General features: G+C 40.8%; 1 protein-coding gene across 5 annotated transcripts in view; it reads left to right on the top strand.

The window, feature by feature from the left end:
* TRIO (trio Rho guanine nucleotide exchange factor) overlaps positions 1-22771 on the top strand; it is a 373539-nt gene that overhangs the window by 101371 nt on the left and 249397 nt on the right. For all 5 annotated transcript variants that reach the window (XM_060774659.2, XM_067467537.1, XM_067467536.1 and 2 more), the window contains exons 2-3: positions 11164-11238; positions 20943-21057. In XM_060774659.2, coding sequence (XP_060630642.2) covers positions 11164-11238; positions 20943-21057 — 190 coding nt within the window. The remainder of the gene's footprint in view (positions 1-11163; positions 11239-20942; positions 21058-22771) is intronic.

Here is a 22771-nt window from a genome sequence, read left to right as displayed (position 1 = left end):
TGAGTTATATTAATTATATTGTTTTATTTGCTTATTGCTTGTTGTTTTTATTGATGTGTTGTTGGGCTTGGCCTCATGTAAGCCACTCCGAGTCCCCTTGGGGACATGTTGATGGGGTATAAATAAAGCTGTTGTTGTTGTTGAAGTTATTGCTGTTGTTGTTGTTGTTGTTGTTGTTATTATTATTATGTCAGTTACGCTGTATTTGCAAATTCTTGCTCATAAAACCAAGGCTTAACTTTCTTCCGAAATGTTAAAAAGGAGTGGGCTGATGTAATATCCCTAGGGAGGATATTCCATAGCCGAGGGGCCACCACTGAGAAGGCCCTGTCTCTCGTCCTCACCATGACCTTGGAAGCTGCATCCGGCTCACTGGCCTTAGTTTAGGGACCCCTGCTTTATGGAAAGACTGTTAGAAGTAGGAATGGGTTCACTGACGAGAAACAAAAGTGACAAGGCCATCCGAGAGAGGAAAACTAAAATAGAGAGAATGAGCAGAAGGAGGAAAGTACACATATTGCGTATCTTCAAGTGCCTCTAGTTCAGAGTTTCTCAAACTGTGGTCCTCCAGATGTTTTGGATTTCAGCTCCCAAAATTCCTAACAGCTTGGAATTTCTGGGAGCTGAAGTCCAACACATCTGGAGGATCACAGTTTGAGAAACACTGCTCTAATGCATATGTTGACTATTGGTAATACCTTCTGGAGATCTTTTGCTTCAGACCACTAATGAAATTCTATCGCTTGATGTAATTTTTTGCTTGGATGATTGGGCTCTTTTTGGGTACATTGTCGTTGAGAGTTGTATCATTGCAAAGCACGGTTTTTCATACATTCGCCTTTGTTTGACTTTTGATCCCCTCTGGCTTTGAAATCGGTGGCTAGTGTTTCAGAGTGTTAAGTGTAACACCTTAAAAGCCTGACTTCTAATTGCAAATTACGCCTTTCTTGATTGCTACCGAGATTTGACCTGACATGATTAAAGATCTGTGCTTTCATGCTGTGAAAGATGCCTGTTTCAAAATGCAGCTGGATCTTTCAAATTAGAGGAAAACCCTTGGCTGAGGTTTTTTATAGAGAGAGGTCAAGCCCTGTAGTGCTTGGATTGCTGTGTTCCTGCTTGCTTTCTTCCTCTGAGCCTTTGTATCGGGAGACAATGATGATGCTGGTGGAATACGAAGGGGAAAAGGCAGCTGAAGGATGGAAAGCAAACAGGATGCATCTCATTGTATGGAAACCGAACAAAAGCAAAGTGATGGGTAAGGAGGCAGTTCTTCTTTCCTCCAGGTGTTTCCCAGTGCTCACATCTTGACTAGATGGCAGTATATACTTTATGATCTCAGCTTAACAAAGGCTCTGCCATTTTCTTGAATTTTTGTGGTATAATTTTTTGTTACGTGGCTTCAGCCAGATACGGTGTTTGTGTGTGCGCACAAAACACACATGACAAAACTGGAAAGTGTCTTCCAACCAGAGTGGAACAATATTTATTTATTTACGACATTTATATCCCTCCCTTCTCACCCTGAAGGGGACTCAGAGCGGCTTATAAGATATATATGCATACAATATATTATATTATTAGCATAGTACAATATCAGTATTAAATATTTCTATATTGTACTATACCATTATTGTCGGAACCCAGGCGCCTTAAAGAGCCAGACTCAGGAGTATGTCCAAAACAACTTTACTTATTAAAGCAAAGTAAACAGGACTCAGAGACACTTGCTTCAGTGTCTCTGGTCAAAACTCAAAAGGTGTAGCAATTTCTAGCTTGTAAAACAAACTTAGTCAATATATTGTATTGTAATATTGTTAGTATTATATTGCATTACATTATAATATTATTTATTTATTTATTTATTTACTTACAACATTTATATGCCACCCTTCTCACCCCGAAGGGAACTCAGAACGGCTTATAAGATATATACACACACACACACACATATGCAATATATTATATTATTATTAGCATAGTACAATATCAGCATTAAATACTTCTCTATTGTACTATACCATTATATTGTACTATTGTGAGTAATATTACATGTAATATAATTATATAATTATAATTTATTATTGGTATTATATTGCATTACATTATAATATTATTTATTTATTTATGACAATTATATGCCACCCTTCTCACCCCGACGGGGACTCAGAGCAGCTTATAAGATATATATACATACAATATATTATATATATTATTAGCATAGTACAATATCAGTATTAAATATTTCTATATTGTACTATACCATTATATTGTAATATTATTAGTAATATTACATGCAATATAAATATATAATTATAATTTATTAGTAGTATTATATTGCATGACACTATAATATTATTTATTTATTTATTTACTTGCGAAATTTATATGCAGCCTTTCTTATCCCGAAAGGGACTCAGAGTGGCTTACAAGATACACACACACACACACACACACATGCACACACACACACACACACAATATTTTATATATTATTAGCATAGTACAATATCAGTATTAAGGCCCTGTCCCTCGTCCCCACCAAACGAGCCTGCGACGCAGGCGGAATCGTGAGCAGGGCCTCTCTGGATGAACGGAGGGAGCGCGTGGATTCGTATATGGAGATGCGGTCACGCAGGTAGGCAGGTCCCAAACCGTTTAGGCCTTTGTAGGTAAGCACCTGCACCTTGAATTGGGCTCGGTAGGTAAACGGCAGCCAATGGAACTCCTTAAACAGGAGGGTTGACCTCTCTCTGTAAGGATCGCCAGTTAACATCCTGGCTGCCGCCCGTTGAACCTGTTGGAATTTCCGAGCTGTTTTCAAGGGCAGCCCCACGTAGAGTGCATTACAGTAATCCAACCTAGAGGTGACTAAGGCATGGACCACCCAAAAAAACCTACAACAACCCAAAATGGTATCTCTTACGTAAAATGTGACAATCAAGATTTGCCTTGGAATTCTGTAGAAGGAACTGTGCCCTCCCCCAGATCTTACATCCATCGTATATGTGATTCGGTGATTTGGAAATGGGGGAGGGATAAATAATTGCAGTGATTAAACCAGCTATTACCCAAGGTAGTTGTTTTCTTGGAGGAGGCTGATTTGTTCTATGAAAATCATGCCAATTGATGTTTCTTTGTTAGCTTAGGCAGCCAGGAAGTGAAAACCTTGAAGCCGGTTGCGTGGATCAGGCGAGTTAGGAACGAATACAATGAAGCCAGAATGTGATTTATTCCTGCATGCAAGCAGGATGCAAATCCGTAGGTGCTCTCCCTCTCTAGCTCGGGTCTCTGCTGTGTCGCCTTGCAAATCCTGTGAATACTGCAGGCACTGCAGTGGAAAAGACGACAGCAGAAGCCGGAGCTGCAGACTGCCCTGAATTTGCAAAGATGACATCATCCCTAGGAAAGTGTGGTGCCGAGGAGGATGCTCGCTCGCTCGCTCGGAGGGTTGCCGAGCTGCCTGTGAGCAGAGATTGATGCAGATATTTATGGCTCTGTGCGCGACGCATGCAGCGACTTCAGAAACCCTCCTTGGCCGAGCCTCAGACGCCAATGTTTCTAGGGTTTTGTTTTTGTTTTTAAAAAGAGCACAGTAAGTAGCTGACATTTACCATACATGTCACAGTAGACTTAACAGGCAACAGGGACCTTGTTTATTTCTGAATAATTAATGTGCATTGAAACACGATCCATTTTCTTATGGGCAGTCATTGCAGTTGCTAACCTGGGCTAGAATACTACAGTCAGACAGTCTATTAAAGATGCATTGGATTTTATATTGGTTGGTTTCACTAGATGCTCATCATAACGTGTTACTACGTTGACTTATATTGAAATACATTCAGTCACAGAATTCAATGAAATCCCAGTCCTTCAGGTTTTGTCTTTTTTCCTTTTAACCAGTATATTCTCTATTAACCTGACTTAGCTGTGGATCCCTATGTTTTCTTAAGCCATTTATCACTGCTATATTACATAGATCTAAAATAATAGATTTTAATATGCTTTTAATGTGCCTTTAGAGAATGGTCAGCCAAAAATTGCCTACAAAGGGTGTGTGACAATATTGTTCTTTTTTCTGCTTCAAACAAAGAAATCTAGTGTGGCGTAAGGTGTGTGAAGAATTATTAACAGTTGATACAGCTGGCCCTCCGTATCCACATATTATGCATCCATGGCATGAAATTATTTCTTTTAAATATTCCCAAAGGCAAACCTTGTTGCCATTTTATATAAGAGACACCATTTTGCTATGCCATTGCATATAATGGGACTTGGCATTCACAGATTTTGGTATCCAAGTGGGTTGTTGGACCAAATACCAGGAGATACCAAAGGGTCACTGTACTATATCCCATGCTGTAGTGAAGAGGCATATCTATAGATTGTATTGAGAGTAGTTACTTCAAATTTCCTACTTGACCGTATCTTCTTCCACAAACCTGCCCGATCTCTTCGATCTTCGGGGGAGGCCCTCCTTTCGCCCCTCCCTCTATCACAGATCCGACTTATGGGAACGTGGGAGAGAGCCTTCTCCTCTGTGGCTCCCCGACTCTGGAATTCACTGCCTGGCAGGATTAGCCCCCACTCTAGAAGCCTTCAAGAAGGATCTCAAAACCTGGCCTTTCCATTGCGCGTTTGGAGAGTTGACCTTACATCTCCTTCGTCCGCTCCCCTAAAATACTTGTCCCCATACTGTATTCTCCCCTTCCAGTTCAAAGGCTTGTCTCCAGCACTCTGTTTCCAATTATTCTCTCCCGCACAAATATTTCTTGTTTCATTTCTATCTCATCCTGAGTTTTTATCATTTTATCTTGTTCATGTGGCCCGCTCATTGTGATTGTATTTTTGCACTGTTTTATTGTATTTCTTATGTTTTATTTGCTTTGTTGCGATGTTTGTTTTGTGGTTTTGGTTTTATTTTGTTGTAATGCACCACTGGGCTTGGCCTCATGTAAGCCGCCCCGAGTCCCCTTCAGATAGATTATTATTATTATTATTATTATTATTATTACTACTACTACTACTACTACTATTACTTGTAAAGTAACCTTGGGGGTGCTCCTTCCTCCCTTTGATGTATAGTTACATTTGAATCAGCAAAGCCATAGAATCTTAGGGTATTTCTACACTACTTAATGTGGATTGAAGGCATCTCAGAAATGTGGTGTGTTTAATGATGTATGGCATGAACGTGTGCAGGAACATGCATCAAAGATGTTTAACTAGGATAAGAGAAATCGTGGGATATTCTGAAATTGGGGCCATAATGCACATCAGTGCACATAGGTGTAAAGCACATTGCATGACAAAACCTCTTAAGACAGTGGTTCTCAACCTGTGGATCCCCAGATGTTTTGGTGTTCAACTCCTAGGAATCCTAATTTCTGGGAACTGTAGGCCAAAACTTCTGGGGAACCACAGGTTGAGAACTACTGGATTTGGTGCTTCACATATGTACATTGGGGTCGGGGGGGGGGGGGGAGAGCTTTGCAAAAAAATCTCTGAATACTCCACCGCAGTATTGCAGCTCCTGGCATAGAGTCGAACTCTTTGGTGCACATAAGTAGAACCCGGGCCCCAACCTAGTTCCTGCGCTTGATGTGTAATCTGATGCACATTCAGTTCAGTTCTGACTCTGCTACTTTCATTCTATATTACTTTGTCAATGTAGATGTGCCCTTAGAACAGCATTTCTCAACCTGGGGGTCGGGACTCCTGGGGAGGTCGTGAGAGGGTGTCAGAGGGGTGGCCAAAGACCAACAGAAATCACAGTATTTTCTGTTGGTCATCTGGGTTCTGTGTGGAAAGTTAGGTCCAATTCTATTGTTGGTGGGGTTCAGAATGCTCTTTGATTGTAGGTGAACTATAAATCACAGCAACTACAATCCCCAAACGTCAAGGTCTATTTCCCCCAAACTCTGCCAGTGTTCACATTTGGGCATATTGAGTATTCGTTCCAAGTTTGGTCCAGATCTATCATTGTTTGAGTCCACAGTGCTCTCTGGATGTAGGTGAACTACAACTCCAAAACTCAAGGTCAATGCCCACCAAGGCCTACCAGTATTTTCTGTTGGTCATGGGAGTTCTGTGTGCCAAGATTGGTTCAGTTCCATCATTGGTGGAGTTCAGGATGCTCTTTGATTGTAGATGAACTATAAATCCCAGCAACTACCATTCTCCAATGATAAAACCAATTCCTCCCCCCAATCCCACCAGTATTCAAATTTGGGCATATTGGGTATTTGTGCCAAATTTGGTCCAATGAATGAAAATACATCCCGCATATCAGATAGTTACATTACAATTCATAACAGTAGCAAAAATACAGTTATGAAGTAGCAATGAAAATAATTTTATGGTTGAGGGTCATGACAACATGAGAAACTGTATTAAGGGGTCGCGGCATTAGGAAGGTTGAGAACCACTGCCTTAGAGTTTGAAGGTGTTTTCATGGGGCTGCATCTGGTGTTCCGCAGGCAGATTTCTCCTTCCTCTTCTTTCTTCTATAGCTCATAGTTGTCCCAATTCTCTAGAGCAAATGTTTAGGGGGCTCAGGAGTCTGCAGGCAGGGGAGGAGTTTCTCTATTAGCAGTTTATGTTGGATCCGGGCCAATGTTCTCTCTTAGAACAGAATCTGAAAATATGACTTAATGACCATGGTTACAAGGAACTCGAGAGCAGTACGTGTGAAAAAGATCTTGGAGTCCTCATGGACAACAAGTTAAACATGAGCCAACAATGTGATGTGGCGGCAAAAAAAGCCAATGGGATTTTGGCCTGCATCAATAGGAGCATAGTGTCTAGATCTAAGGAAGTAATGCTACCCCTCTATTCTGCTTTGGTTAGACCACATCTGGAATATTGTGTCCAATTCTGGGCACCACAATTCAAGAGAGATATTGACAAGCTGGAATGTGTCCAGAGGAGGGCGACTAAAATGATCAAGGGTCTGGAGAACAAGCCCTATGAGGAGCGGCTTAGGGAACTGGGCATGTTTAGCCTGAAGAAGAGAAGGCTGAGAGGAGATATGATAGCCATGTATAAATATGTGAGAGGAAGCCACAGGGAGGAGGGAGCAAGCTTGTTTTCTGCTACCTTGGAGACTAGGACGCGGAACAATGGCTTCAAACTACAAGAGAGGAGATTCCATCTGAACAGTAGGAAGAACTTCCTGACTGTGAGAGCCGTTCAGCAGTGGAACTCTCTGCCCCAGAGTGTGGTGGAGGCTCCTTCTTTGGAAGCTTTTAAGCAGAGGCTGGATGGCCATTTGTCAGGGGTGATTTGAATGCAATATTCCTGCTTCTTGGCAGGGGGTTGGACTGGATGGCCCATGAGGTCTCTTCCAACTCTTTGATTCTATGATTCTATGAAACCCAGTTAGCATCAACCATAATTAGAGTTTTTTACATCTAGCCCAGTTTGTGAGCCTTGGCTTCTAGCAAGCAGGTGTTGTGTTTGCATCACATCATTGTAGGAACAATTGCAAATAGTGTTTAGTTGGCTTTGGAGATCAGAAGAATTCCTGTATAGTTTCCAATTACTATATACATTTAATTATAGTAACTTGTGAAATCTGTGGCCTAGAATGGATTTGGACGAGGCAGCACTGTTTATTCTCTTTCTGTCTGTCCCCAAGATCAGATATATTGTTTTTCTTTTCCACGATGCCCACAAGGAGATTATATGCTTCGAAAAACGTGTTCAAAAGTACTGGCTTCTTCATTTCCTTGGAGGTTTCTGAGGAACAGTGCCTTCTTTAGATTTCAGGGAATCAAAGTCCCGAAGTGTCAGAACGTGATGGAGATGACTGTGTTCTTGTGATGTCCTTAGACATTTCTTATCTGAATACTCCAGGCTGAGTGCTTTGTGGCTTTCCTGTGTACTTCTTACAAAGGCTGGTTGTAGGATTCTACTTTAGTTACAACTTGGACTTGAAGCTTTAATCGGTTTATGATGGAGTAGATTCATCAGTTAAAGCTTTAATTGACTTAAGTAGAGGGAACCAATGTAACCATTGAAGCCAAGTTTTCTTCAATGAAACATCAAGTTCAGGATTGGTTTTTGTCTGAAAAAAAGGAAAAACACTCTTCCTATGTTAGGAATTTAGCTGTAAGAAAGTTTTTATACTATGTTTTTAATGTGTAATGAGGATGTGTGGTTTGCAATTTTTTGTATACGAACACATGTTGTGAACCGGATCTGAGTCCCTCTTGGAGGTGAGAAGATCGGTATAGAAAACTTCGAAATAAATAAATAATAAATAAATACGAAAGTAAAATCTTGCAACAGCAATAGTTGGACATCAGTTATGGTGCTTAAAGGTAAAGGTTTCCTCTTGACATTAAGTCTAGTCATGTCCGACTCTAGCGGGTGGTGCTCATCTCCATTTCTAAGCTGAAGAGCCGGCGTTGTCTGTAGACGCTTCCAAGGTCGTGTGGCCGGCATGACTGCATGGAGCACCATTATGGTGCTACTGCTTACAGTCCTCCAAATACAATTACTTGTTAAGAACTAGCTTTCTTGAGCCTCCTTTAGAAATTAGCATCCATATATTCAGATTAAGATATGAAAGGTGTAGGAAGGCACATGTACTCACGAAATATTTAAAGGGTTCCTTTTTGGCACACTACTTCTGGAATCTCAAAGTCACATGGAGATTCTAAGAGTTGTAATCCAAAAAGTACAGTCACTTTTTTGAGTTTTGGTGCTATCCTTCTCCCGAGCATCACTTACCCCTCTAAGCTCCATCTCCAGATCCTTTGTACATTCGATGAAGAAATAAAGAAATGACTTGTTGACTACTCTGCATGATACGGTTCATGAGTATCTGAAGAAATGTGGAGAAATCTGCTGAAATATGTAGGTTCTTTGATCTAATGTGATTTGAGTTCAGGGAAATTGTTGCATTCAGGCTGCTCCATTACAGATTTTTCCCCAGTTGATAAGGGTTTGGATGAGGTGGACTAGACCGATGTGGTAGAGGATACAGATGTTGGGGCAGTAGCTACAGCTTTGTTCTCTCCCTACATGTGATTCTAAACATATGGAGTAATCGCTAGTTAAAGAGGCTTTATATGTAGCTACAAGTGCTCGTTTTTTAAAAGCAAATACCAGCTGAGCTGTTTTTATGGTGGAAAATGCATTCCCATTGTTTCTCACTGTTTCACTTGCATCATACATCAAGAAAATTACTTTTAATGGTACAAATAATGCACTCGGTGCTTCAGTGAAAGGTAGTCTATAGTAATGCTGTTGCAAAAACCTGAAATTGGCTGAGATGGGTTGCTTCTTTTGTTTTCGCAAATGCATTATCTCATACTGAGACTCTACCAGGTTGAAAAGATTTGCATTTGAAGCATGTAAGCCAAAGCAGTTTCTCATTTCATTTGTCAGACTAGGTAAAAACTCTGCACTAGATCAAATAAAGTCAAAGACTTAATGCTAATGTTTGTGTTTAACTGTGCTGTGAAGCATTAGATTCTCTTGGATGATGGCTAGAAGATGTAGGGTAGAACTCATACTCTCCAGTGTTTCACATTTGTAAACTAGGGTAAACAACAATGAAGTTTGGTCAAGATGACGTAAGTTATTAATGAGGAACAACACACAATATAGGGAGGCTGCAGCAGTTTGCTTTTGCCTGTGCCTACAGAAAAGGATAAGATGCATTTTTGCACCACTTTCAACTGCCATGGCTCAATGCTATGGAATACTCAGATTTGTAGCTTGGTGAGACACCAGCATCTTTTGACAGAATGCTAAAGATCTTGTAAAACTAAAGCTCCCATAATTCCATAGCATTGAGCTATTGAGCATTGTATATCGCTATTCACATTGTTTACACTGTTATATTGCTGTAATCTGCTCCGAGTCCCCTTGGGAGATGAAGCCAGGTACAAATTGTTGTTGTTGGGAATTAAAGGGGGTCAAACTGCGTTTCTTGGTTTACTTCAAGTTGTGTAGATGCAACTTGTGGTATACCTATATCAAATAATTTACAACATAGACTTTAAGGATGATAAAAAGCCATGTTCGCAGGAGCAGCAGCTTTTATCATAGCTGGCATCTTCTTTGGGACTATTGACTACAGATTCTTTCTTTAAAATTCTTGAGGATCTGTCAGTTCGTGGTTCATAGATTGCTACCAATCCACAGGCCACCACTTTTAGTAGCACAGACCAAGATAGTACCAAATTCCTGGAGATTTCTTGACTATCCAAGCTTTGCTTGAATTGGCAGCCATAGGTTTGTAGACTGCATGTGTTTTTGATTACCAGTCTTAATTCAGATATAGTTCACTTAGAGTTACTGTTGTCTTTAACTAGTTCTGCCAGAATTGCCATCGGATTTTCATAGTGATTTTTCTTTACAAAAATATGTTTATTTTGGAACGTGTTTCAGTTGGCATCATCATCATCGTTTATGTTTTAATGAATTACAAAAACAAAAAAAACAAAAAAACCCACAACACAGAGAATAAAATGGTCCCATCAGAACATTATATTCTTTTGTTACTGTTGCTTGGTACTGAAAGGAAGCTCAATTTGACTTCCTTTTTCTGACCCACATGGGTTCCAAAGGCTTTGCCTTCCTCTGAAATATGGCCCACAGAAGCTGATATTTCATAGCGATCTCCCTTCCAAGTACTAACCAAGCCTGTCCATGCTTAGCTTCTGAAAACCAATACTTCAGGATATTTATTAGGAATTATATTCAGTCAGGGGGTAGCCTTGTTGGACATTCAGCAACATCTAAAAATTGACAAAAGAGTAGGGATGTGCAATTTGGGAAAACCTTGTGCTGTTTTCGGTGCCTGATTTTTGTTTGTACTTTGGGCATTTCAGTTATTACTGCTCTTTTGTAGATTTTGGATTTTACTGTATTCAGGGTATTACGAAACCCTTGTAACCCACATCTTTACTCTCCATATATCATGTATCAGTGAGATTTTGAAGTGTGAAACCACCTCTGCTCCCATCATACAATTGTGAAATCTTGGCCACAGTATGTACTAAGGATTTTATTTTATGGTTAACCCAAATATCCCTGCACATCTCCCATCATGATAATTTTGTTGCACATGTACTTTTGTCTTTCTGGAAGGAAACCTACTTTGCTCGTGAAACCAAATAACACCTGTTTCCTTTGTCTTTCCAGGATTTCGTAAAAATGATGAAATGAAAGCTATGGAAGTCCTGCCTATCTTGAAAGAGAAAGTTGCATACCTTTCAGGTAGGTGGATGCATTTGGCTCATAATCCTTAGCTGAATTTGTTAATTATCTTGTCGCATTCACCGATTACTAACAGTGCAATTAGCTGTGTGGTTATTCAAGAAATGAGTCTTGCAGGTTCAGAGGAATTCATATCTAAGTATTGTAAGATTACAGCTTTGGATGTGGTCTTTTTCTCAAAAGCCAATACAACAGCATCAGCAGAAGAAAATTCTGAGTGAAAATCTATCTCAGTTTTACCAGTGATCATGTTTTGTTATTAGGAATCTGTTCATGTTTGCTGCATTTTTTCCATGTGCAGTTTGGTATTCTAAAAGGGGTTGCCATCCATGGCTTTCCAGATGTTTCTGAACTTTAGCTACAGCTAATGGGAGTTAGACAATTTTCTGACTCTTCTTTAAATATATCTGTGCTTCTCCATCCCTTTACCACATATTCCAAAACAATGTGTTCTTTTATCAGTGAACTAAGCTATAGCATTTTTTCACAAGTATGTCCATAGGTTTTCCAAGTTTTGGTTGGGCTCTTTCCAAGCATTCAAGAAATCATCATAATTCCTGAACAAAGTTGTCCTTTTGTCTGTTGTATGATTTGTGCTTGGTAACCTACTTGACCCAGACAGAGAATGTCCCATATATTTTGTACCTACACTAGCAGTGTGAGTGGCGTTGCTCAGATTTTGTTTAATATAAGAGGAAGGAAGAATGTTAGGAAGAACTTCTTGACATTAACTGTTGTTTGCCAGAGAACTTACTTCTTCAGAGTATGGTGGAGTCTTCTTCTCTAGAGATTTTTAAGCAGAGGCTGGATAGCCATCTTTCAGGAGTGCTTTGATTGTATATTCCTGCATAGCAGAATATACAAATGGGTTTCGGAATGGATGACCCTTTTGGTATCTTCCAGTTCTATGATTCTGTGATTCTCAAGGTGCATCTACACTGTAGAATTAACTGCCATGATTCAATGCTATGGAATCATGGGTGTTGTAGTTTTACAAGGTCTTCAGCCTTCTTTGCCAATGAATGCTTGTCTCCCAGCAAACGTTGAATCCCAGAATTCCATAGCCATTGTAGTTAAAGTGGTGTCAAACTGCAATAATTCTACAGTGTTGCTCAGATATGGGTAAACCCAGGCTCGGGGGGCCTTGCTGCTCCTTAGGCTCTCCTCTATCTCACCATCCTATCCTTCCTTCTTTCTCTCTTTTCTACCTCCTTTCCTCCCCCTTTTTCTTTCCCTTCCACTTTTTCATCCTTACTTCTTTCTCTCTTTCCTTCCTCCTTCCCTTCCATCTATCCAATCTTCCCTTCCACCCTTTTGTCCTTCCCTTCCTTCTTTCTTCCCTTCCTCCTTCCCTCCCTCCCTTCGCTCCCTCTTTCTCCTGCCATCCTTCCACCTTTTTGTCCTTCCATCCTTCTCTCTTTCCTTCCTTCCTTCGTTCCCTCCCTTCCTTCCTTCTTTCCATCCATCTCTTCTACCCTTTCATCCTTCTCTCCTTCCCACCCCTTTTGTCCTTCCTTCACTTTCCTTCTTCCTTCCCTCCCTCTTTCTTTCTCCTTTCATCCTTCCCTTCTACCCTTTCATCTTTCCTTCCCTTTTTTCCTTTCCTTCTCTTTCCTTTATCCTTTTTTCCATCCATCCTTCTCTTAATCTCTTTCTTAGTTCCTTCTCTTTTTCCTTCCTTCGTTCTGTTATCTCTTTCCTTTCATTCCTCCCTCCTTCCCTCTTGCTCTCTTTCTCCTTCTATCCTTCCCTTCCTCCTTTTCGTCCTTCCTTCCTTCTCTTTCCTTCCTCCTTCCCTTCCTTCCTTTCATTACCAAGCAGCCAGTCCTCCTAGCAGGGAGTGCTAGCATGTGGCCCCCAAGTTAGAATGTTTGCCCATGTCTGGTGTAGATGCACCCTTGAAAGAATCTCAGATGTATATCCTACAACCCTGTATAGATTTTCTCCCTCTTTCCATTTGCTCTTTTGTAGAGAAGTTAATGGAGGTAATGTCTACTCTGGGTTCCTTTCCTCAATTGACATGTTAACCCAAGAGCACAGGGGAGCTGGGAAATGCAGCTTGTTCTGAACTTGTTCTGAGATGTTTGCATTGCTGGTATCATGCACCTGATGCCTTTGCAGTGGTGTTTTTAATCTGACTAGTTTATCTGTGGGTAGAAGAGCAGGAATTGGAAGCAGATCAATGGAAAGTTCAGATGCTAGGGACATATCATTGAAGTGAATTGGCTACGGCTTCATATAGCAGGTTGTGTGACATTCTTTCAAGTTTAAATGTTTTTAAAGGTGCTGGGATCATCATGTGGCAGTCTTTTTTTCCACAGTCCCTAAGCAACTGCCTGTTTAAGAGGATGTGTTGTTCCTCTTATCTCTGTTTGATTTAGCAGTGTGAAATCGCAGAAACTTAAAACTGTTTAAGGTTGGCCTATCATCAGGAGCCAGATTGCTCATCAAACCCTGGGCTAAAACGAACACCCTGCATGTAGAAGCTTGCCCATCAAAACTATGAACCTGGCTGATACATTTAGTAGGAAAACTTGATTTAAGTTCTGCTCGGTACTGCTTAAATGAAAACATTTTAGATTGGAGTCTCATATCAGCATTGAATGTACTCATTTACTGTAGCAAAGTTAAATATTTCAACCTGCCTCCTACGTCCCAAATCTGCACAGCAGAAATAATACTGAGCAAAAAGAGTGGTAGCAGTTAGAGAGAGAACATACATTGAGAAACTTGCCTGCCCACTGATCTTTTCAAATCCTCAGACTTAAGGAAATTTCTCACTGGTCTTTAACAGCCGTACCTACCTGGACTACATAAATACTGGGGTGTTGTGTGGTCCCGGGTGCTATGGCCATGTTCTAGCAATATTTTCTCCTGATGTTTCACCTGCATCTGTGGCTAGCATCTTTAGAGGATCCTCTGAAGGTCATAGCAAATTCCGTAATATTGGATCAAAAACTTGTCCTAGACCAGTGGTTCCCAACTTTTTTTTGACCAGGGACCGGTTTGACCAAGGACCACTGTACAACATTAATACCAAAAGGGTTACGAATCAGTTTTTGGTCGCTTAATACCAAAGAGCCACCAACTTAAAGTAGACAGTGAAGAAGACCATAGAGCAGTAGTTCCCACTTGAACAGGAACCACTTTGACCAAGGACCAGTCTCCAACATTAGTACCAAAAGGGTTACGAATCAGTTTTTGGTTAACTTTAGATTTGGTTAGGTTATTTTGGTTACCAATTCAGAAAATGGCATTGGATAGACCACATCAGCTCTAGTTTCTGATACAGAACGTATGCCATCCAGTAGTCACCATCTGCTCGCCCACAGAAAACATATTTAATAATCTAGAGCTGATGTGTTAGTAGTAATCTTTCGTGGGTAGTCAGCTTCTCCCCTCTCAACAGTCCTGTTGTCTCGGCACTATAAGAGGGTTTCACGAGACCAGTCGCTCTTGTTGCCACATGGTTTTGTGGCGACGGTGTAGTAATATTGAGGCTCTGGGCCATATTTTTGTTCTTGCGGACCACTGGTGGTCCAAGGACCACAGGTTGGGAACCACTGCTCTAGACTTATCCGTAAGATCAACTTATGGTCAAATATATGCAGTACTCAGAAAAATACTCAAAAGGAGAACAAATGGTTGTATAGCCATGTATCAATCTTTATTGATATTGTGTGCCTTCAAGTAAATTCCACCGTATGGTGACTCTTTGGATCTGTTCTGGGTTTACTGGGTAAGGTTTCCTCAACTGAGGTGTACTGTTACATTCCTTGGAGGATGAGAAATATAATGTCACCCTTTGGGTTTCCATGGTCAAATGGGGATGCAAATCCTGTTCTCTCAGAGCCCCATTCTAGCACTCAAACCATTGCACCATGCTGACCTTATAGATCAATCAGATTGATCTAAATCTTTATTTTCCCCTGGGGCTTTCTACAAATGTTTGTGTCTTTCAGTTTCCTGTGAATGCAAGCAAACCACATATGGCAAAGTCATTAATTTCCCTTTCCGTTTCTTTCTTTCTTGAATTATATGCACATGATTGCACACAAACATACTTTAGTCCTTGAGAAAAATGCATAGTTAATTATTGGCAAGGAGAAAAAAGTACTAAAGAGTGGGGATCAAAATATGTACAGATTTCCATGCGCAAATACCCCAGGAAGTCTCACAATCGCAATCAGAACAAGAGTGGAAAATATATGCAGGTGGCATTCGAAGAAACATAACAATTTTCAATCTCTACTTGTTTCTCAGTTGCAGTGCTATCTACAAGTTGAATATCCTTGCATGAGGCCTGCCTTGGGACTTGCCCTAATTTCTGCCTCACTATTTTTTGTTTTTTACTAACTTTCCTTGCCTTGTCCCTCTTGTTTCCTGTTGTTGCTTTTACAAATCCACCTCATCCTGACATTAACATTTTTTGCTGTTTCTTTTTCTTACAAGTCTCTTATTTTCTCTTGCTAACATAGTTCCTTGCCTATATCATTTTATGGCTTTTCTTTCTTTTAATTTTTTTATTTAGAAGAAGGCCTTATGTAGATTTTCTCAAGACTTGTTTTTTTAACAGAAGATAAACACAACTTTCTTTTCTATTCTTTCTCTGATAAACTTCACCCGCATGTCAACTTGGCATAGGATAAATATTTGTGTGCTTGTAAAAATAATAGTTTTGTTGATTGCCCTTGCCCCTATCGCCATCGTCACCATCATAATGTTTATTTGTGTATTACCTTTTCCCCAATTTGGGACTTCAAGAAAATTCACAACAATTAAAGTTAACATAATTTTTAAAAAATCACAGCATATACAATGTTACCAATCAAATCATGTAAGCCTATTATAAACCATTAATCATAAACCACGAAAACAAAGCAAATAGAAACTCCAAGACATTACACAAGGCCAGTTTCTTCTAAGCAGTCGATTCTCAAATGACCTGCTGAAATGAAAAATGATCTCACTTGCCTATGATAGATAGCTGGGAAGTTGCCAATCTCATCTTTCCAGGAAGGAATTTCCAAACTGTGGGAGCAACCACTGAGAAGGCCCTCTCCCATGTTTTCAGCAGGTGCACCTATGAGAGTGGAGGGACAGAAAGAAAGGCCTCCCCAGAAGATCTGAACATATGGGCTAACCTGAACCTAAGCCATATATGAATATGCAAACAGTTACAAACAAACAAATCATTTATTTCGGTCATTGACCAGCACAGGAAATAGTGTCACATTTTCATATGCAAACAGTTGTTTTTAACTGCTTCTCCTGTTGGCCCCAATGGAAGACTGTTAATGTGCAGATCAGTTCTAGGGTGTTAGGTTTTTTCTTTTCTTTTCTTTTTTGTATAACTTGCATTTGCATCTCCATCTATGAGCCTACACGCTCACTCTGGTCATCTGGAGAGGCCCTGCTCGTGATCCCGCCTGCGTCGCAAGCACGCTTGGTGGGGACGCGAGACAGAGCCTTTTCTGTAGTGGCCCCCCGACTTTGGAATGCCCTCCCAAAAGATCTTAGACAGGCCCCCACATTGGCAGTCTTCAGGAAGAACTTGAAAACCTGGCTGTTCCGATGTGCCTTTTCAGATTAGGAACCTCAACACCAAGTCCCAGATGCACTTTAGTAGAACCACGATCACTGCACACTGCACTTACGTTATAACCCTATATTCCTCCCGCAATATCAGCACTTTTAATCCTGTACCCACTACTCTGGCCGGCCCAGTTTTAATAATTGTCTGATGTATTGTTACTGTTTTGTTTACTTGCTTAACTGTTTTAATTTGCTTTTGTATTGTTTTGCTGTATTGTTGTTCTGTGGCTTCAGCCTGTTGTAAGCCGCATCGAGTCCCTTGGGAGATGCTAGCGGGGTACAAATAAAGTTATAATAATAATAATAATAATAATAATAATCCCATGAGATCAATCTTGTTGCAAAGTCATGCAGAATTTGTTGCAATACATGTGTTCTGGTGAAATCTCGGATGCTGAACGGCTGAGCTAGCATTGCAAAACTCTGGAACTAACATTCCTGTGGTTGGATAGATATTTATAGGGTTTTTTTTTAAGCTTGACTGCCTGGGATTAAAGTCCTACACAGGCCTTGGAAGACTTGAATGGTTTGTCCCCAAGGACTGAGAAAATAGGAAAGCTTTGAATATCTATTCCAGGTAGGGAAAAATGGTGAGATAGGTATTTCTGGGACAATCCAGACAGGACCTTTATTTCGGTAACTCCTGTAATAAAGGAGGGGCTGTCCAGACAACATTCTGGACAGTCCCGAATTAATTCATTACAAACCAGGAAAACCCTGGTTTGTAGCGGATTAATTTGATAGTGGATTTATTCCGCACCTTCTTGGACGGCGCGGAATAAATCCACTTCTTTACTATACTGCAGTCCAGCCAGTATTCCCACAGTTTCCTGGGCTAAATAAACCCGGTAAACTGTGGGAATACTCACCCCCCTCCCCGAAGTCCCCAGATCCCATAATAAAACCTACCAGGCCTCCATTACAAGCCTTGGCTGGCTCTCCCAGTGCATAAAAATGACATGCCAGGAGAAGGGGGGGGGGGAGGAAAATCTCTTCCCTCCTCCCCCTCCTGGCGCGTCATTTCTGTGTGCTGGGAGAGCTGACCGAGGCTTCTAATGGAGGCCTGGTAAGTTTTCATTACTTTTCTAAGGGGTCTGAGGGCTTGGGAGGAGGGGGGTAGGACCTCCAGACGTTCTCTCGTGCTAGTCCTGAGAGAACGTCTGGATACCCACCCCAGAAAGTTCATGCTTTCTGGGGTGGGTGTGGACAGGCCTCCAGGAAAATCTGTGTTTTTTAAAGGCCTGTCTGGATCCAGCCTCTGAAAAAAATTGCATTAGACTAGGAAGGAAGAATAAGAACCATAAAGAAAAAGCATGTGGTGACCATTTTGTTGACCTGTGTTCAACCTCAGATATTAATTTTGGGGAAGTTGGTCTGTAAAGTCTGACTTGAGGAAATTCTAACTAATCTTATCTTGTTTGAAAACTTTTATCATTTGAAGCTTATAAGAAAGAGTGGAAGGAAGGTGGGTGGTTAATACAAAAAGCAGATTCACAAGCCAGTTGCATTGGAGAAATTTCTCAGCCATTATGCACATACTGCTTCTTTATCCATTAAGGCAGCGGTTCTCAAACCGTGCTCCCCAAAGCTCTTAGCAAACTGAGGGCTCCACCGTTTCCTCCTCCTAGGAATTTATTCATGTTTTTTTCATTTAGTTCAAACAAAGTATTGTCGAAGGCTTTCATGGCTGGAATCACTAGGTTCTTGTGGGTTTTTTCGGGCTATAGGGCCATGTTCGGGCTATAGGGCCATGAACCTAGTTCAAACAAACATTCTCCATCCATCTGCCACTGGCCCAGCCCGTCTGTCAAATTTTAAAATTCAATACGACTCCTGTGCCTAAAGGTTTGTCCATGCCTGATATATATACATTATATTGTAGTATATATAATAAAAACTTTATTTATAGACTGTCCTTTCTCCCCGAGGGGACTCAGGGCAAGTTTACACATCACAAAAGGCAAACATTCAATGCCTCCTCAAATACAACTATCTTAAAAATAATATCCTGTTGCAGCTTTCCAAGGGACATGTAATGATGGTAGATTTCATCTTGACAACTTAGGTGTTGTCCATGGTATTTGTTTCCTCTCAGAGAGGAACAGATAGAATTTGGAGGTGGAAAATCCATGGAAGAAGTCAAATGAGGTCATACTAGACCCTGGCTGCTTCATCTCTCAAGCTGCGCTTGCAGCTGACTTTGCCATGTGTTCATTTTGCTAGCTTCCTTAATGCCACCAATTTTCTTTTTCCTTTCATTCTCCTCAAGTGCCCTGATACAAGAGAAACACAGAATAATTGTTCCTCAGATGCTAAGGACGTCAGTAGAGATATGGCTGTTAAAGAGCTTTGAGAATTTACCTTTATGGATTATGACACCCAGAATCCCCAGTCAACATTGCAAATGGACATCCCAGCTGAGGGATCTGGGATTTGTAATCTCCCAAAATTCCATTACTTTTATGACATATCTCTTGAGAAGATCATGGAGCCTGTCTTAAGCCCTTTGATGAAGGGATTTTTCGCACCCATACTGGCTTTGAAAAACAATCCTGCATTATTTTGTGATGGGTCATGTTGTGTGTAAAAAGTATTTAAAGCTATTTTTTTCAGCCTTTATAAACTGGAGAGTTGCTGTGATTTGATAATAGTAGTTGCATTATTAATAACGTACACAGCAGCATATCGCTCCAAGATATTTTACACACTGCCTTGAAAACAATGGGCTATAGCAGACTGATTCTTTCCCCTGCTGATCAATTGAGCGATCCCAATCTTGTGCCATTATTTCTAAAACCACTCTCCGAATAGCCACAGGTTGATTTGTAAATTAGGATCATTTTCCTTAGGAATCCTGACTAGAATTCATAGTGTCCTGCTTCTACCACATGCTATAGAGTAATGCTAGAAACAATCAGCTAAACATTTGAACACTTTCCTCTTTCATACACAACCTGCATAAATGCTCTGCCATGAACTTGGATACTCTCTGTAGAAGTTACAAAATCATGGAGCATCGCTTATATGTGGTGCATCATTTTGAGTAGCACTGCTTTACAGTCTTTCTTCACCTGAAAGCAGAAAGATCGCTTAACACCAAAGAGCCAACAACTTTAAGTAGACAGTGAAGAAGACCATAGCGCACTTGAACAGGAACCGCTTTGACCAAGGACCAGTCTCCAACATTAGTACCAAAAGAGTTACGAATCAGTTTTTGGTTAACTTTAGATTCGGTTTGGTTATTTCAGTTGCCGATTCAGAAAATGGCATTGGATAGACCATATCAGCTCTAGTTTCTGATACAGACCATATGCCATACAGTAGTTGCCATCTGCTTGCCCACAGAAAACCATATTTAATAATCTAGAGTTGATGCAGTATTAGTAATATTTCCTGCGTAGCCATCATCTCCCCTCCTGACATCCTCATTGCCTCAATACTATAAGAGGGTTTCACAAGACCAGTCGCTCTCATGCCGTGTGGGTTCGAGGCAACGATGTAGTAACGGTGAGGCTGCAGACCATATTTTTGTCCTTGGAGACCACTGGTGGTCCACGGAGCTCAGGTTGGGAATCACTGCCATAGAGGGGAGGGATGTAGAGATGCAAATAGCAAGGGATGAATATGAGCAATGGATAGTGATTGGCAGATCTGGATGACAGTTTCTCTTCGGCTGTGAAACCCAATGAGGATTGGGCAAGACACCCATTCAACTTAATATGTCTTCTGTGTTGTTCTGCTAATAAAATAATTCTAGGAATGAGTCCAGGGACAAAGGCCGGGATGCAGATGTGATCGGATAAATATGAAATGCTTGCTTATGTACTTCAGGGAAATTCAGCATGATTCTTGTTGTCAAAAAGCAAGCAAGCATTTGTTAAATGTATTTCCCATGATGATATGCCTTTTGTTTTTTTAAAAAAGATCATAAAATGTACCGGTGACCCCTTTTCATTGAGCCAAAACCACCTTCGGAGGAAGGGATGTGCATAAATACCAAGCTCAGATGCGTATTGTCAGCAAGCGACTCCCCCAGGGCAGAAGCTCTTATCACCACTGTGCACCACAGCCAACAGAACCATTGGCACTCAATATGTTTCTTTTTCCAGGTGGAAGAGATAAGCGAGGAGGCCCCATTCTAACATTTCCAGCTCGCAGTAATCATGATAGAATACGACAGGAGGACCTTAGGAGACTCATTTCATACCTAGCTTGTATTCCTAGGTAAGAGCATCTTTTTTCGGTGTTGTGATGTGAATCTGCATTTTTTTAAATCATTGTGTCAAAACAGAAAAATCTCAAAGGGAGCCTTGTGGAGGTTCATCCCAAGTTCATGTTCTTCTAACCTTCCATTTGTTTTAAGAGAAAGTAACTTAGCAACCAAGTACCCTGTTCTAGACAATTTAGATTTCTCAAAGAAGTGTTTAGAATAACATTTTTGGGCTCTCAGCTCAAATGATGCGGGAGCTATAATCAACGAAAGTATGTATTCCAAACTTATTACTGTTAAGAGGAATGCACTGTGGATTGCAGCCAAAGTCAGAATATGTCCTGCTGGTATTCTTAACACAGTGCTTGTTTAAAGGCAATTTTCCTTGTAACATAAAGAATCAAATAGTAATCCCCAGCTCTCCTAATAGTATGATTCCAGGTTCTGTGTCTCTGTGTCTACCCAAAACCAGGAAAAAAGAACCCTTTCTCCACATAAAAAATAACCTGATCGTGTAGTTTACTCTGTGACATTGTGTAAAATTATATGTCTATCTGTGGGACATTTCTGTGTATTAGTACTGAACTGTCCAATCTCACACCTATTTCCTTAAGTGGTATGGGCAAGATAAGTGTTGCTATTTTGGTTCTGGGGATTGCATTTGAAAGAACCTCACCAAGGAAGAAGCTTATGTGTGAGGGAGGAAAGAGGTGTTTACAAAAATGACACATGAAACTCCTGACTATAAGTGCCAATGACATGCCTTTGGAGAACAGTTTATCTACTTGGCAAAGTGCAACCCTGAAACTTACTTACCTAGGCGATCCCACATTGTCTGATAACCTTCCAAGTCTAGTGTCTTCGTGGTGATATGTAGGTGACGGTGGAGCCCTATTCTTGATCCAAATGTTCTTCCACAGTGAGGGCATTGTTTCCAGTTGGAAGGCTGTCCTGGTCAGGATTGGCTTGACACACCTTTCTCTTGGCACGGTTTCTCCCTTTCTCCCTCCATTTGTGCCTCTTCAAATTCCACAGCACTCCTGGTCATAGCTGACCTCCAATAAGAGTGCTCGTGGGCCAGGGTTTCCAAGTTCTCGGTGTCTATGCCAGTTTTTAAGATTATATTTAATCCCATCTTTAAATCTCATTTCCTGTCCACCAACATTCTGTTTTCCGTTCTTGAATTGGGAGTATAGTAACTGCTTTTGGAGAAGGTAATCAGACATTCAGACAAAGTACCCAGTCCAGCAGAGTTGATGGCATAGGGACATCACTTCAGTGTTGGTGGTCGTTGCTTGTTCCAGCATTCTGACATTTTTCTGCCTCTCTTCCCAAGAGATTTCACATAGTTTTCTATCTGATATTGTGTATAATTATATGTCTATCCATGGGACATTTCTGTGTATTGGTATGAAAATGTTCAATCTCACACCTATTTCCTGAAGTGGTTTGCGGCAAGATAAGTGTTGCCATTTTGTTCCTGGAGATTGCATTTGAAAGAACTTGGCCAAGGGAGAATCTCATGTGCGAGGGAGGAAAGTGGTGTTTACTAAACATGACACATGAAACCCCTGACTATAAGCTCCAATGGCATGCCATTGGAGAACAGTTAGCTACTTGGCAAAGGGTAACCTTGACACATGCCCTTTCTGGTTCATGTTAGGTGAAAGGTTATTCTGTGAAAAGTGCTAGGTTCACAGGAGAGCACATCTAGAGGAACAGCTCAGT

The sequence above is a fragment of the Anolis sagrei genome, chromosome 4 (assembly GCF_037176765.1).
Source record: "Anolis sagrei isolate rAnoSag1 chromosome 4, rAnoSag1.mat, whole genome shotgun sequence".
Classification (NCBI taxonomy): domain Eukaryota; kingdom Metazoa; phylum Chordata; class Lepidosauria; order Squamata; family Dactyloidae; genus Anolis; species Anolis sagrei.
Note: the sequence above shows the minus strand (reverse complement) of the source record. Positions and strands in the feature narration are given on the sequence as shown.